This window comes from Berghia stephanieae, chromosome 14, assembly GCF_034508935.2.
Source record: "Berghia stephanieae isolate SIO BIC M18660-M18661 chromosome 14, UCSD_Bste_1.3, whole genome shotgun sequence".
NCBI lineage: Eukaryota > Metazoa > Mollusca > Gastropoda > Nudibranchia > Aeolidiidae > Berghia > Berghia stephanieae.
This window is the reverse complement of record NC_088373.1, coordinates 15,142,290-15,159,789: the sequence shown is the minus strand read 5'-3', so window position 1 is coordinate 15,159,789 and position 17,500 is coordinate 15,142,290. Positions and strand designations below refer to the sequence as shown.

Genomic DNA, 17,500 nt, shown 5'->3' with positions numbered 1-17,500 from the left:
GATGCTCCTGCAGTGGCGTTATGATAATAGGAGGAGCCTGTATGAGTTTCCGTGTCATTTTGATTCTGGCTGTGACGGCTTCGGTAGCTGCCTCGTCGAAGCTGGCCCGATATAGGCGTTCCTCTAAGATATTCTTTTCTCAAATAGGAAGACGGGCGGTATCGATAATTGTCACGATTATCATTGTTGTTGGAATGATCGTCTTGTTGAATGTTGTAATCGATATCTTTATTGGTATTGACTGCCTCTTCGTTGTATTTTTCAACTTTTTTTCGTATAGAATGTCCAAGCGCTTTCGTATCTGAAAATAAAATTATTTTCTTTAAAGTGTTTGGTCTGATGCATTTTGTATACTCAAGGGCATATTTGCATAAACAAACCATTCATAAATGAAGAAAAGTTTTGCAATTCATACAAACTGAAATATTATTTTAAAAACTTGAACTTTAGTTCATGTATTGTGCAATATCCACTAAATGTGCTCAAATCGCTTTATAGCGTCCCTAGCCAACAGCAACATTTAACATGTAAGACGAGACATGACGCCTGTTAGGCAAAATTACATATTTTTTTAAAAATTCGGACAGAGACAAAGCTGTTAACGGTCAGGAATTCATACCTGAGTACGGTAAGATAATGTGAGTAAAGAGTCTTTCCCAAGGACTCAACAATGCGCCGCTCAGAGCAAAGACTCAAACCCAGGACCTTCCTATCCGAAGGTAAGTGTCATACCACCAGACCGCATAGCCACACAAGAGATGACTGCTGGGTTTTAAGATAATATGTTTAAAACAACAACAATAGAAAATGTATGTTCAATACTCTCTAAATATAAATATCACCAATTAATGAATTACACCCTTTCGCAACGGCGCCTTTAGATCCCGTCTAATATGCATTCCATGAAGGCATATATAGAAAATCCATCAAACAGGATGTCTGATGTCAACAGGAATCACCTATTTTGTTCAAAATGAACAAATTGGGGGTGGGGGGGGGGGGGTTACTAGTCTTGACAAAGGAAAAAAAATGAAACTGCCTGAAGCGGGGCTTGAACTCGGGACCTTCTGGACCACAATGCAATGCCTTAACGACTCGGTCACTTCGCCCCCGATCACCAAAGGATAATAAATTAAGAAATTTCTCTTAGTTGGCATAAAGTCTATTATCACGAGTGCCATTTTTCTGTATTTTTTAGGGTATTTTTTACTAAATAAATCTGGCAGCCCTGGATGCGAGGTGTAAGAATGAAAGCTGGGGATTTCTTGAAGGAGTCTGATGACAGAAATGGATTTGAGAGACACGGTCGGCGATGTCTGTAACAGTCCCGGTGACACTTGGTAATTTGTCAATAAACAAAAAATAAATATAACAGCTTCATAAAAGAACAAAATACCAAACACGGAACGTTTCGGGTTCAAAACCCTTCTTCAGCCAGTAACCAAAAAAAAAAACAATAATCTGTTGGGGTTTTTTTTAGAAATGTATTTATGTTTTCATTGTATTTTTTTGTTGGCTGAAGAAATGTTTTGAGCCCAAACCGTTCTGTTTGGTATTTTGTTCATTTTTGTTTATTACTTTTTACAGTCCACAGTTTCTAACAGCTCAGTATCACTATGATAATTCGTCATACCTTCTGCACTTGTTTCCCCTGAGGTTTGCCTCTTCCACTCTTTCACCTTCCGTCTGGTCTCCACACTCTTCAGCGCCCACAGAACGTCCTTGGTTCTCTCGGCAAGAGTCTCCAGATTCTCCTGGAGGTCGGCCTCTTCCGTAGGGGAATTTACCGACTCTGTCACGTCATCCAGGAGAGATGATGCTCGCTTGATCATAAAGGCTGCACTCACCTACGTCGGTTAGAAATGATTTGTTGACAAGAGTGATAAATATGCATATTATTATATTATAATAGGCTTCAACAGTCGTGACGTCACTTCCTTCTTAATGACGCATTGTAACTTAGTAACTGGTTCTAAACTACCGGAACAATGGCGGACGCCCATATGAAATAGTTCTCCAACGAGCATAAAAGTGTATCCAGAGGAGAAAATCATTATAAATCGGATCATGTTTTGACTTTTATACATATTGGTCTCATGACATGTGAAAAAGTTCTAGCCAGCATGAAAAATTAAAAGTACCGATTTTCTTTGTTTAGAACCACGCTGCTCGCCGTTGCTGGGCGTTGTGACATCATACTATTGAATCCTATTGTATACAAACCATTCTAAGAAACGTTTTTTAAAAGGTCAACATAGCGCTAGACAAAACAGGAAGAAAAAGACAAGAAAGAAAAAAAACTATCCCAAAAAAGAAGATATGCCTACATCGATTACGGATCGAACGTCGGACCACCTGATTACTAATCAGACACGCATAGCTGACCACTGACCAGGTACTCAGGTCTCAGTTTCCATCCACCTGTCGAGGCAGGCTGAAATTTTGAGATTTGTTTGTTGTTTATTGGGGATTTTTTTTTCTTTTTGTCTGTTTGTTTTTTTTACTTTATTTAAGAGTTCTTTCATACGCCACAGCCTTCTTCCTAATAGGATTCAGTAGTCTGATGTCACGTCGACCAGCAACCAGCACCTTGGTTCTAAACAAAGAAAATCGGTACTTTTTATTCTTCATACTGGCTAGAACTTTTTTACATTCATGTGATCAGAATGTATAAAATTCAAATCATGATCAGATTTATAATGTTTTTCTCCTCTGGATACACTTTTATGCTCGTCTGAGAAGTACTTCATAAGGGCATCCGCCATTGTTCCGATAGTTTAGAGCCAGTTACTAAGTTACTCTGCGTCATTACGGGGGAAGTGACGTCACGACTGTTGAAGCATATTTGTCATGAACAGACAGATAATGGTAACAAAGTACGTATCAAATTATTTGCGAAAATGATAAAATGGTTTCGGCCAGTGTTGTCCAAATTTGGATTTTTGAAAAAAAGATAGACTATTGAACGTTTCTTTCTCAAAAGATTCGTGTATATTAATTAAGAATTTATCTTGTTTTTGTTTTTTTGTTTCTTTGTTGGCTTTTTTGTTTTGTTTTGTTTTGTTTTGTTTTGTTTTTGTCGCATTTTTTTTGTCTTGCTTTTTTTCTTTCCTTTTTTTTTTCGTTTCTTTTAATTTTATTTTAATTTTTGCTTTCTTTTGTTTTTTGTTTTTTTGTTTTTCTTTTTTTTTTTTTGTTTTTGTTTTGTTTTTTGTTTTTCTTGTTGTTTTTTTTTTCTTTTAAATTTTGACCCAAAAAAAAAAAACCTTTAAATACCCTGCCCCATGCAAAAACAAAGACATAACATACAAAGTATGTACTTCTGGGCATTCTAAATAATTAAATTACATTAAGTAATTTTTCACCTACCTGCATTTCGTTCAATATCGCAGAATCCCCATTATCATTCTTATCATCGTAGCTATCACTTTCATCTAACATCAATCGTCCATGAATGACGTCATCAATCTTATCGTCGAGATCCTCCGCGTCCTCTATCAACTCCATCAACTTTTCGTTGAAATTATCATCCGACTTCCTCTCAGCCTCGGATGAGATGACGTCATCAAAACTGTCGAAAAGGCTGTTTATTTTGATTCTGACGTCAGCAAATTCTGCCATTCTGTCGAGGTCTGCAGCCTCGATGTGGATTCTCTTCCCATTTGTCACAAAAACTCCAACTACCAAAAACACAGCTATACTTGTAAGTTCTTTTAATCGAATCATTTTGAATAAGTTTATTTCCTCCACTGTAATAATAATATTATATCTCTCTGATATAATTCTTATAGACTGGTCCTAATTTTTAAAATGGCGAAATAGTTTCTCAGAAACAAGTCCTTGCGGTTTTACAAAAGTGCATTGTAGCCGGCGTCTCCTCAATTCAATGATACGCTATAATCTAGATACAATCTAAGCAAGTAACATCGTTTACACAAAGCTTTCACTGTATTTTATAATTTGTCCAATTTTTGTTTATTGCAGTTCACAAACGACCTATATAACCATTTTGAGAAGAAGAAGAAGGGGGAAAAAAGAACACATAATTCAATTTTATTATAGTTAATGCTGTTGTCAATCTGATCTTTTTTTATTCTTTTTTCTTTTTTTTTCTTTTTTTTTTGGTAATGTATTTATGTTTTTATTAGGTTTTGTTTTTGATTTTTCTTGGGGTTTTTTTATTATTTTTTTTTTTTGGGGGGGGGGGGTTGCTGTTGGCTGAAGAAGGGTTTTGTGCCCGAAAAGTTCCGTGTTTGATATTTTTTTCTTTGTTAAAGCTATTATATTCAGTTGTTTTTTGTTGGGTTTTTTTTTTTTTTTGTTTTTTTTTTTTGTTTGTTTATTAATTTAATAGTTGTATATAGGGCGTTATAACCGGTTGTCTCCTTTTCCCCAAACCGATTTTTACTTATCATTTTCATGCAGGTCTCATTGTTACCCAAATTGTTATGGGATGAGCTCATTTTTGTAACGGAAAGACTCTCAAATTAACGCAAAACAAGTAATAATGCCCATTACAACCATATTAAAACAAGCCCATTATTGAATTCGGTGATGAGACCTGTAAATTGTATTATGTGCGCGTCACTCCATACCAAACTGGTTAATTATTATGTATTCGTGAAACTGACACGTTATAGATATTATATACAAGATATGAAGTGAGTAGAAAAGTGCCAGAAGACAATAGAGAATAAAAAAAAAAATTTTCGCGGCGGTGGTGGGGTTTGAACCTGCGACCTTATTGGTACGACAACTCCGCCTGGCAGGTGAGAGCGTGGCTCTACCGTGTGAGCTATCCACGAACACAAAAATATTCGTTTCAAACCCAAAGTCATTTCTAGATACCTCTCTCACCCACTTCTTGAGAGCGCCGATTCGTTCACCACCATCGCGAAGTAATTTTGACCAGCAGTTAAGCTTAATAGCCAATATTCTCATCACAAACATATAACATAGAAACGATTGAGATATTGAGTATGCTCCGGTGTATGGGGTGAATTTTTAATTCAGAAAAGTGAGTGGAGCAGGCACTTATGTTGGTAACAACAAGATATGAAGTGAGTAGAAAAGTGCCAGAAGACAATAGAGAATAAAAAATTATATATATATATATATATATATATATATATATATATATATATATATATATATATATATATATGTATGTGTGTGTGTGCAAAACTCCCTGGTGAGTATTTTCTCTCTCCCTCCCTCTCTCTCTCTCTCTCTCTCTCTCTCTCTCTCTCTCTCTCTATCTATCTATCTATCTATCTCTCTCTAGCTATCTCTCTCTCTCTCTCTCTCTCTCTCTCTCTCTCTCTCTCTCTCTCTCTCTCTCTCTCTCTCTCTCTCCCCTTTGATATCTCTTTGCCCGACCACTTACAAAGAGCTGGAACCGCCACTGGACACCACACTAACTGGTTATTATGTATTCGTGGACCAGACACTTCCAATTGAATTTTTAAAAGAGATAAGAATCACGAAATGTAAGGGTTTTTTTTGCTTTGTTTTGTTTTATTATTGTTCCTGTGTGTATCCCAAGTTTTGTCTCGTTTCGTTTGTTTTCATATACATTACTAATTGGTATTTTGTTGTGTGTTTTTTGTTTTATTTTTTGTTTTTGTTTCTGTTCTATGTTTGTCTTATTTTTTCCTCTTCTGTTTTTCGCGTGTCGTTGTTATATTTAGTTTTGTTTTGACTTTTATCTTTTTATCTAAGGATGTTGATTTTGATTTTGTTTTTGTTTTTTAGAAAATTGGGGGGGGGGGGAGAGGTTGTTTGTTTGTGGTTGCTTTGTTTAGTTATATTTATTTTTGTTTTGGTGGGGGGTTTTTTTGTCTTGTTTGATGTTGCTGTTATTGTTGTTGGGTTATTTTCTTTTATTTTTTATTTCGTCTTTGAGATCAAGAAGAAACGTCATTTCATAATTTACTCTTCTCACCAAAACTATTTTTAATCTAATTTGGATTTCACAATTCCGACTCCTATGAATTCAATTTTTTGGGAAGAGCAGCAGATGAACCAGGACAAATTTGATTCAGTAGTCTGGTGTCACGCCGCCTGGCAACGGCGGCCATCGTGGTTCTAAACAAAGAAAATCATTTCTTTTTATTATTCGTGCTGGCTAGAGCTTTTCATATGTCTTGTGATCAGAATGTGTAAAAGTCAAAACATGATCAAATTTATGGGTTTTTTCCTCTGGATATGCTTTTATGCTTGCCGGAGAAATATTTCATACGGGCGTCCACCATTGTTCCGATAGTTTAGAGCCAGTGTTACTAAGTTACCATGCATCATTAGGGAGGAAGTGACGTTACGACTGTTGAAGAGTATTGTCAAATTGGACCAGCAATGGGAGGATCTTCGAAAGTTGTTGGCTTTGGAATTGGGGAATTCCGATTGTCAGTTATCGTTTCTTGACCTGTGGAGAAAGACAAACAAAAGTAAATTCAAGATTCAAAGTCTTTTTTTTTTAAACTTGAGCTTTTATACTATACTGCGTAATAATCCACTAAACGTGCTCAACGCGCTTTACAAGGGGACCTAATCCAGCAGCAACACTGAACATGTAAAAACGAAACACGACGCCTATTAGGCCATGTTACACTCTTTTTCTCCGATAGAGACAACACTGTTAACGAACTGCTAGGTACTCATTTTACACATGAACACGGTGAGAGAATATGAGTAAAGAGCCTTTTTCCAAGGACTCAAATATGCACCGCCCAGAGCCAGACTCGAATCCTGGACCTTCCAATCCGAAGGCGAGTGTCATACCACTAGACCACATAGCCGTACAGCAGGCAGTTTTCCAATATATATAAATCATAACGACGTAAAACTAACCCCCGTTTTCATATTTCTGGCTATAGAATTAATTTTCAGCAACTACTTCATGCCAACACATAACACAATTTTGAAACGATGGGTCACTAATTAACCAACAAAACCAACATAATGATCATAGTAATGAAAATAAACAAGAATCAAATAAATTAGTTATTCTGATAAAGAAGAAGAGAGAAGAAGAAGAAGAAGAAGAAGAAGAAGAAAAGAAGAGAAGAAGAAGAAGAAGAAGAAGAAGAAGAAGAAGAAGAAGAAGAAGAAAGAAGAAGAAGAAGAAGAAGAAGAAGAAGAAAGAAGAAGAAGAAGAAGAAGAAGAAGAAGAAGAAGAAGAAGAAGAAGAAGAAGAAGAAGAAGAAGAAGAAGAAGAAGAAGAAGAGAAGAAGAAGAAGAAAAGAAGAAGAAGAGAGAAAGAAGAAGAAAAGAAGAAGAAGAAGAAGAAGAAGAAGAAGAAGAAGAAGAAGAAAGAAGAAAGAAGAAAGAAGAAAAGAAGAAGTTGTTTTGTTGTTTTTTTTGGGGGGGGGTGTTGTTTTTTTTTTCTTGTTTGTTTTGTTTATTTTGTTTCTTTATTGTTGTATTCTTACTTGTTTTATGCGTTTTGTTGGTATTTTTTAAATGTTGTTTTTCGCTTAGTTCCATCTTTATTTTTGCTTAGTTTTGGGGGATTTTTGTGTATATAGTTCTGTTGTTTTTGTTTTTTATGTTGTTGTTGTTATTTTACTTGTTTCTGTTTTTTTTTTTCTGAGGAGGTTGTGTTTTTCATGCTTTTACTTTTACTTTTTTTTTGGGGGGGGGGGGCTTTTTATGTTTTGCTTTGTTGTGTATTTATTTAAAAGATACATTCATTTCCTCTCTAAAAACACCTACTTTGGCAACATAAAATAGCCAGACACTTTTGTCGTTGTATAAGAATGCTTAACACACAAAATATTTGTTAATGAAAAGCAAATAAATTAAAAGGAAAGAAAGGAAAAGAAAACAGTTGACATTAATGAAATTGCATAGATATTTAAAAGATGAAATTTGACGCCAATGACAGCGGGGTATCGAGAACTGACGGATAAAAAGGTTTAATAGAAATGCACCCTTGATTTTTAGACATTATAATTATTTAGTCTTACACATTTTATGTTCCTTTTACCCTAGTACTCATGTTTTCAGGTCTGATTACCGAATGCTATTACGGCCTTCATTTAACACGATTGTAATGCATGGAAAACAGTTTTTGTTGATTTGAGAGTTTGGATTTCCACTATGACAATTAGAATTAGCCCATAAAAATGAATTTGTGTTATAAGACCTGAATAGACAGATAGATAACCACGCCTCTCGGACAATCGTCATAATGTAAATAATGGCAGTGATTGGTAGACACAGCAAACTACACAGGCTTTACTATCGATGGTATGTGTTTGAGTAAAATACCCATTGTTCTATGCTTGATCAATAGAACTAACACAGAAACCTATGTGTAAATTTAAACGTTCATAATCTGATCGAAAAAATCGTGTGATAACTAGTCAACCATCTGGCGGTATAAAAACAATAACAATGATCAGAGAGAGGGCCGATTTCATTCACGTTATTGTTTATAAATAACCAACTATAGATAGTACGCAGATGACGTCACTCAGGCCTTTGTTATTGTTTTTGCCATCCGCGTTTGTGAGTTGTTCTCACTAAACTGTATTAACCAGACTATAAAAGTTCATGGTTACACAGAGTTTGTGTGTTGGTCCGTTATACTTCCGGATGGCAATGTTGTGAACTCCTTGGCCAAGCGCATTCTATCTATAGTTGTCCGAGAACGTGTGAGGGTGTGTCACAAATCCCATGTTTTGATTGGTCAAAATCTACTTTAATTGCAATGATGTCATTTTTTGTTAAATATCTGAACAAGTGTGTATGAAAGGTGTCCGACCGTAGCCATCGTTATGTTATAGCCTGACACTGAAATCCAAAAGGACTGGCATTTTGACGTCATTATTTGGTTTTTGCACCGCCTAGTGAGTTGTCGTTAGTAGAGCTCATGGAAACAAGTTATTTCATTGGTTGAACTATTGAATACAACTCACGATTTGTTTTCTTTTGTGGCAAAAGACTGGCATTTTGACGTCATTTTTTGGTCAGTCTCAGTCCATAACTTTACGAAGGCCACGGTCAGACAAAGAAAGAAAGAAAAATACAAGCAAAACAACATCCCAAAACAATCAGTCGGCCTTGACTTTTGTGTACTCCCAGTCGAGATAGACTCATTTTTTGGGATCTTTTTTTTTTTTTTCGTGTATTTTTCTTTATTGCTTTGTCTGGCATCTTTCATTTTACATACTTGCTCAGTTCTTTATCTTACACCGGTGCCTGCTCCCTAATTTCTGAAGTTGATATTTTTTGTAAATCCGCGTCAAGCAAAAAGAGGCCACATCGTTAATATGTTTAGTTTTTACACGTTAATGGTAGTTGAATAAAACTATCTCTGTCCATGCTCATTTTAAAGACATTTTTTTCCAATTTTGAAAAGTAGCAAAAATCTCTAGGATTGGGTGAGTTAAGAAATATTATTCATTCCCCTTATATAATTTTAAAAACGCAAGTCTTTTTTTTTAACGGTTATGTGGTCTAGTGATAAGACACCCGCTTTCTGAACACACTTTCATATCTTTATTTTACACCGGTGCCTGCTCCCTAATTTCTTAATTTGATTTTTTTTTTTTTTTTTGTAAATCCACGTCAAGCAAAAAGGCGCCATGTCGTCTCAAAACCGTATTACGTCAGGATGAAACACTGTCCAAGACATCATAAAATGAAATTGCGCTTTTATATAGCGCAATATCCACTAAACGTGTTCAAAGCGCTTTACGAGTGGTCCCTGGTCAACGGCAAAATCTAACATTTAGGACGAGACACGACGACGCCAGTTAGGCGATATTAGAATTTTTTTTAGGACAGAGAAAACGCTGTTAACGACCAGGTACTCATTTTACACCTGAGTACGGTGAGAGAATGTGAGTAAAGAGTCTTCTCCAAGGACTTAACTATGCGACGAGTGAGGCTCGAACCCAGGACTTTCCGATCCGAAAGCGAATGTCATAGTGGTATTTAAAAAAGGAGGACAAGCGAATTCAAAGCGCATAATAATATCATAATTTATTTACCCATCGCTTACTTCGTCACTCCCTGACTCCTTTGTCCGTGAAATATTGACCTAGATTAAATTGTCAATAAATTAGGCTAATATGTGATATTAAACTATGAAAATCTTCAGGAAATATCGAGTGATGACCGAGATTTTCAACTTGTCTTGTAATTAACCAAGTTAACTACGCGGCTGCGTGGTCTAGTGGTATGATACTCGTTTTCGGGTCGGAAGGTCCTGAGTTCGAGTCCTTGGAAAAACCTATTTACTCACATTCTCTCACCGTGCTCATGTGAGTATCTGGCCGTTAACAGCGTTGTCTCTGTCGGGGAAAAAAATTGTAATATCGCTTAACAGGCGTCATGTCTCGGTCTACATGTTACGTGTTGCTGTTGGTCAGGGACCCCATGTAAAGCGTTTTGAGCACATTAAGTAGTGGATATTGTGTTATATAAAAGCTGAAGTTTTTTTGGGGAGTTTTTTTTTTTTGTTTTTTTTTTTTTGGGGGGGGGGGGTTAACAGCCGTACTCGGGGAAAAACTCTTATTTAACTATTTGGCCAGAACTCGTTCTTCAAATATCAGTGATAAACAAACATGAATATAACAGCTTCCAATCAATCCAATCTTTAATCTTTCCAACATTTTTCTACAACAGAGTGAGAGGACCTACAAAATTTATCTGTCGCCAATCTGGGATTTAGTAATGTCTTTATGTCTTTATTGTTTTTGTTTTTGTTTTTTCTTTTGTTTTTTCTTTTGTTTTTTTTTTTTTTTTTTGTTTTTTTTGGGAGGGGGGGGGTGGTTGTTTTGTTTTTTTTTGTTTTTTTTTTTTTTTGTTGTTGGCTGAAGAAGGCTTTTGAGCCCGAAACGTTCAGTGTTGGGTATTTTGTTATTTTTTTTAAACTATTATATTCATGTTTGTTTATTACTTTTTTACAGTCCGCAGCCTCGTATCACTCATCCTTCAATCAAATATCGATAAATATTAAGGACACTCAGATTGTCAAAACAAAAACAAACTCAAACACTGTACTTCGCGGAGTACATCGATTGACCGATATTTGAAGGACGAGTTTTCTGGCCAAATTTTTTAATGCGTCTTTTTTCCAGATTATGGCAGCTATCTGATTAATTCCTTTTTTCTGGAATAGTTCTGACTAAATCGATCGATATTTGAAGGACGAGTTTTCTGGCCAAATTTTTTAATGCGTCTTTTTTTCAGATTATGGCAGCTATCTAGACTTACTGATTAATTACTGGGGATTTTTTTTCTTTGTATTTTTTGTTTTGTTTTATTTTGCTTTTGTTTTTTTGTTTTGTTTGTTTTGTTTTTTTGTTGGTTTTTTTTTTTTTTGTTTTTTTTTTTTGGAATAGTTCTGAGTTGTCATTTTTATTATGTTACGCCAGACAAATTCTAATATCTTTTTAAACCCTCTCAAGTTACACCTCAGACGTGATATGGGGAAAACCCCTAACATTTCTATAGACTTAAATCATAGGCTTTGAATACAAATAAAATGGATGTAATGGCTTGGAACGGATGGGTTCATTTAACTTTATAATTATTTTTTATTTTTTTAACACACACATGATTTATGTATATATATATAAATATATATATATATATATATATATATATATATATATATATATATATATATATATATATGAGTGTTGGTGGGTACTCGTAGGTACGAAAGTGCTCGATAATGATGGTTAGAGGTAATATAGAATACAAGTTGTCACTCACATTTTTCGTGGCCGAGACGTTCGTTTCTGTGTCTCTTTACACATCCTCAGTCGGCGTAATCCTTAATAATGCCACCGATTCACACAAAAAAAAAACAAATTATTTTGTCAAAGTAGAACTGCCTTATCCGACAAATTCTCGACAAAGGAAAATTAAATAACTTTGCCCAAACACTCCTTACAGTTCATTGCATTGAGAACTGACAAATATTTTCGCTAACCTGGTTTTTTAAACAGGCGTTTATTTATCGTGTAGACATTAAAATGAATGAATCACAGTTTATTTGAATAAGGTCAAAGCTTGTAACGACCTAATACGGAATAGAATCTCATTCATACGGAATTCATATTCATAAAGGCTTCATTCACATCGCCACCTTCTCATCCCCTCCAATCAAAAGAGAGAGAAAAAAATCATCATTGTAACACATTAATTTCGGGTAATAATTAGTGGCAGCCTGTGGCCACATTGGGAGTGATCTGTGTTCAGGTTTTCGCCCAACTGAGACATCGATCAAATTATATTATTATTTGATGCCATCCAACCCATGTGTAGATACATATGTGTAGGTCTGGTAACCCAAATTGTTAATGGCCTCAATGTTGTAAAAACCAACGCAAAATAGTCTCCATTACAACAATATTAAAACAAGCCCATAATTACGTCCGGTTATCAGACCTGTTATGTGTACACGTCACCTCCAATCAAAAGAAAGAAAAAATGATATTCGTTACGGAATATCTCGGATAATTATTTATGCTTAGTGGTCCATAATGATGGGAGCGATCTATATTCAGGTTTTCGTCCAACCGAACCGTTTTACCAACAACAAACAACACGTTTCCAGACAATCATCACAATACGAACTATGTATCATGGAGTAAAAAAAAAATGATGATAAGGCTAAACATTTTGGGCACTTGATTGACACACCACAGAACCATGGTCCGCTAGCCAAGTTCATGAGCGTTTTTTAACAATGTTTTTTGTGCTCTGTTGGCCTTGTGGCTCTTGATAGACTCCTATTTCATGTCTTCGCTTCAAAATAAAAAAAGACAATGCAACGATCTTTAATCCTTTTTTTTATATCCACTGATCTGATTTATTTAGAATTAAAATTGAGCTTTTATATAGCGCAATATCCACGAAACTTGCTCAAAGCGCTTTACAAGGGCTGCCTAGCCAACAGAAACAGTTAACATGTAGAACGAGACATGACGCCTGTTAGGCGATAGTGCATTTTTTTTTTAGACAAAGACAACGCTATTAACGGCCAGATACTAATTTTAAGCTGAGTAAGGTGAGAGAATGTTAGTAAAGAGGACTCAACTATGCGCCGAGAACCCAGGAGCTGCCGATCCGAAAGCGAGTGTCATAACACTATACCACATAGCCGCACTGATTTATCTAACTTGGCCAGAAACCTTTTACTTCAGATTTCAGACATTGATCCATTAAGAGGGCCCTGACATTGAATAACCATACTCAGGTGTAAAATGAGTACCTGGCCGTTAACAGCGTTGTCTCTGTCGGGGAAAAAAATTAATATCACCTAACAGGCGTCATGTCTCGTCCTACATGTTACGTGTTGCTGTTGGTCAGGGAACCACTGTAAACGCTTTGAGCACGTTTAGTGGATATTGCGCTATATAAAAGCTCAACTTTTTTTTCTAAAGAAAAAGACTTAAAAATCCATAAAACTTTAAATTCAGACTTCAGACATTGATCCAGTAAAATTACCCTGACAGTGTAAAAGAAAAAGATTTAAAAAGCCAGAAAACTTTTAATTAACAAGCAGAAAACTTTAAATTCAGACTTCAGACATTGATCCAGTAAGAGGAGCCTGATATTTTAAAAGAAAAAGACTTAAAAAGCCAGAAAACTTTAAATTCAGACTTCAGATTTTGATCCATTAAGATGATCCTGACATTGTAAAAAAAAAAACAGACTTAAAAAGCCAGAAAACGTTAAATTCAGACTTGATCCATTAAGATGACCCTGGCATTGTAAAAAAAATACTTTAAAAGTTCTTAATTCAACATAAAACTTCAAAGAAGGTCTAAGTCTAAGAAAAAATGATTAAGATGCTTTTTAAGCAATGTTGTGCCATCTTAATCTTAATCTATCGATATCATGAATGGATAACTTTTTTTCTGGCCAAAAAGATACAAATGTTGTTTAGCTGGTGCACGGTCTGATAGGCCTTAAGTACATATAAAACAACATGCCCGACTATATTATGTGCGACGTCTTCTTTGTGAAAGGAAAACAAGCACTCCTTGGTCATTGAAAATGTCGGGTGTTGTTCTTTGCAGAGTTGCCAGTTAGATTGAGAAAATAAATGCCAAATTAATATTCATTAATTAAAATGGCCGGAGAAATGCTAGATTTAATAATAATAATAAGAAGAAGAAGAAGAAGAAGAAGAAGAAGAAGAAGAAGAAGAAGAAGAAGAAGAAGAAGAAGAAGAAGAAGAAGAAGAAGAAGAAGAAGAAGAAGAAGAAAAGAAAAAAAATCATATAATAATAATAATAATAATAATAATAATAATAATAATAATAATAATAATAATAATAATAATAATAATAATATAATAATAATAATAATAATAATAATAATAATAATAATAATGATAATATAATGATAATAATAATAAATTTTGTAGGTATTAAAATGATTGCAGGGTCAGTTTAGGGGCATATTCGACGGCTACTTAATTACAGACCTAATAACCCAATTTTGTTGGGCTCATTTGTGTAATGTAAATAAATGTACGTACTACTCTCAAATCAATGCAAACTAATATCCATTACAATAATGTTAAATGAAGCCCTACGATTGCGTTCGGTTAACAGAGCTGCTAATATTATGTGCACGGTGGGCAGATTTCATCTAAACTGGCTCACTAGTTTGTGCGGCTATGTGGCCTAATGGTATGACACTCGCTTTCGGATCGGAAGGTCCTGAGTTCGAGCCTCACTCAGTGCATAGTTGAGTCTTTGGAAAAGGCTCTTTACTCACATTCTATCACCGTACTCAGGTGTAAAATGAGTACCTGGCCGTTAACCACGTTGTCTCTGTCCGGAAAAAAAATTGTATTATCGCCTGACAGGCGTCATGTCTCGTTCTACATGTTACGTGTTGCTATTGGTCAGGGACCCCTTGTAAAGCGCTTTGAGCACATTAAGTGGATATTGCTCTATATAAAAGCTCAATTTTTTTAGTTCTGTTCCTTTCAAGATGCTGCATTTCTCTCGTTGTACATTTATTTGAAGTTAGCGATATTTTTTTTATTTTTTTGGGACAATAAAATTCTTCTTGAAATAAAGATTAGATATCGCCGAGGTTGTGTTGGATTCGAATTCATGATCACCTGCCCTCATATTATGTTTGTGTAATTACTAAACGTTAGCATCTTAACCACAACACATACAGAATGAAATGTTGGGTAATTATATAGATTAACCTTCCTCTCCAGAATACCACTAGAATACCAGGTCTCTGTGTTTTGGTTCATGAAAGATGTCGACTTGCTTTGGTTTTAGCAATTGAAATAATTAAAATATTCATTTAGACATTTCAACAAAATAAAATTAAAATTAAAAAGATAATAATAATAACTTTAACATCTTTAAATAAATAAATAAATAAAATTTTTTAAAATAATAATAATATATTCTTTAAATATTAAAAAATTAAAAATTAAAAAAAAAAAATTATTTTTTTATTTTTTTATTTTTAACATGACATATCAACAATTTTCTCATAAAAATCCAAAAGCTTTTATTGTCTTTTAAGAAAAGAAAAATTAATGAAATGCTTCTTTCATTATTTTTTTTTTTATCAGCTTCATTAAACTGATAAATTTTCTATGATTTGGCATTTAAAACACCAAACTGGCATACCCATTTCCTTGCTCTTTTGTTCGGAGTTAATGACTCGTGCTGGATGTTTCGGGATTTACCACCACCCACGACCTTACAAGGTTAAGACGAGTTACAGACGCAATATTTCGTAACGTTGTTGTTTTTAGGGTTAGGAGGAGGAAAATCATCTGCCAATTCAAAATTTTAAATAAGATGCAAGGACAACTATACTGAAGTCCTCCTTGATAAGATGACATAAAATAACCTCGAGTGATTAAAAAAAAAAATTGAGCTTTTATATAGCGCAATATCCACTTAACGTGCTCAAAGCGCTTTACAAGGGGTCCCTGACCAACAGCAACATTTAACATGTAGGACGAGACATGACGCCTGTTAGGTGATATTACAATTTTTCGGACAAAGACAACGCTGTTAACGACCAGGTACTCATTTTACACCTGAGTACGGTGAGAGAATGTGAGTAAAGAATCTTTTCCAAAGACTCAACTATGCGTCGAGCGAGGCTCGAACCCAGGACCTTCCGATCCGAAAGCGAGTGTCATACTACATAGCCGCATTTAAGCTACCATACATGTCACCTCCCAAAGGCGTGTACATATATTAAGGTCTGGCATCCAAATAAACCCAATAATGACGCTAGTTTAACGTTGCAATGGACAATATTTTGCGTCATTTTTTTTTTAGATTTCCATTCTACTACAATTGGATTCAGTAGTCTGATGTCACGCCACACGGCAACGGCGGCCATCTTGGTTCTAAACAGAGAAAATCATTACTTTTTATTCTTCATGCTGGCTAGAACTTTTCATATGCCTTGTGATCAGAATGTGTAAAAGTCAAAACATGATCAAATTTACGGGGTTTTTTTCCTCTGGATACGCTTTTATGGTCGCCGGGGAAATATTTCATACGGGCGTCCGCCATTGTTCCGATAGGTTAGAGCCAGTGTTACTAAGTTACCATGCGTCATTAGGAAGGAAGTGACGTCATGACTGTTGAAGAGTATTAGACTCGTGACAAATTAAATATCTGACAATACGTGTCAAAGCAGACAAAACAGAAAGAAAAACACAAGAAAAGAAGGATCTCCAAAAGATCAGCCTGAAAAAAAAATATCAGGCTGATTTTTCGCTATGTATTGTTGTTTTTTTTTTTCATGTATTTTACTTTCTGCTTTGGCAGCAGCTTTTAATGGTGTCACACTACTATGTTATGATGACCTATCCAGGACCCCCCCCCCCCCCCCCCCCCCCCCCCCCCCCCCGATGATGTCACCACCACACAATTGTCCGTTTATCTTCGATGTTAAAGCTGCATCACATATGGATTGGATTTTTAAAAACAAACATGAGCTTTTAGGTCGAGCAATATCCACTCAACGTGCTCAAAGCGCTTTTTACAAGGTCCCCCTGGCCAACAGCAACATTCAACATTTAGGATGAGACATGACGCCTGTTAGGCGATAATATTACAATTTTTTCGGACAGAGACAACGCTGTTAACGGCCATGTATTCATTTTACACCTGAGTACGATGAGAGAATGTGAGTAAAAAGCCTTCTCCAAGGATTCAACTATGCGCCGAGCGAGGTTTTCGAACCCAGGACCTTCCAATCCGAAAGCAAGTGTCATACAAGACCACGACATATATAAAGTCGCATTAGGTGAATAATATCTATACATTGGCAACCATTACTTCCAAATTCAAAGACTGACTGACAGAGAAAATGAAGATCCGCCTTTGTTATAACTGTCTGATCCTTTTTATTGGTAATGACAGCATTGATCTCTACAAAAAAGACATTATTATTTCCCTCACGGTTCAGCGCCCACAGTGATCTAACCTGATCTGTCATGTGCAGTGACAGAAGTCATTTAAGTCCA

General features: G+C 35.4%; 1 protein-coding gene across 5 annotated transcripts in view; it reads right to left on the bottom strand.

Moving 5' to 3' along the window:
- LOC144959976 (SCO-spondin-like) overlaps positions 1 to 17,500 on the bottom strand; it is a 132,057-nt gene that overhangs the window by 90,108 nt on the left and 24,449 nt on the right. For all 5 annotated transcript variants that reach the window (XM_078892862.1, XM_078892865.1, XM_078892866.1 and 2 more), the window contains exons 2-4: positions 3,370 to 3,996; positions 1,634 to 1,847; positions 1 to 301 (exon numbers count right to left, since the gene is read on the bottom strand). The exon at positions 1 to 301 is cut by the window's left edge and continues 233 nt beyond it. In XM_078892862.1, coding sequence (XP_078748988.1) covers positions 1 to 301; positions 1,634 to 1,847; positions 3,370 to 3,726 — 872 coding nt within the window. In that variant the 5' untranslated portion in view covers positions 3,727 to 3,996. The remainder of the gene's footprint in view (positions 302 to 1,633; positions 1,848 to 3,369; positions 3,997 to 17,500) is intronic.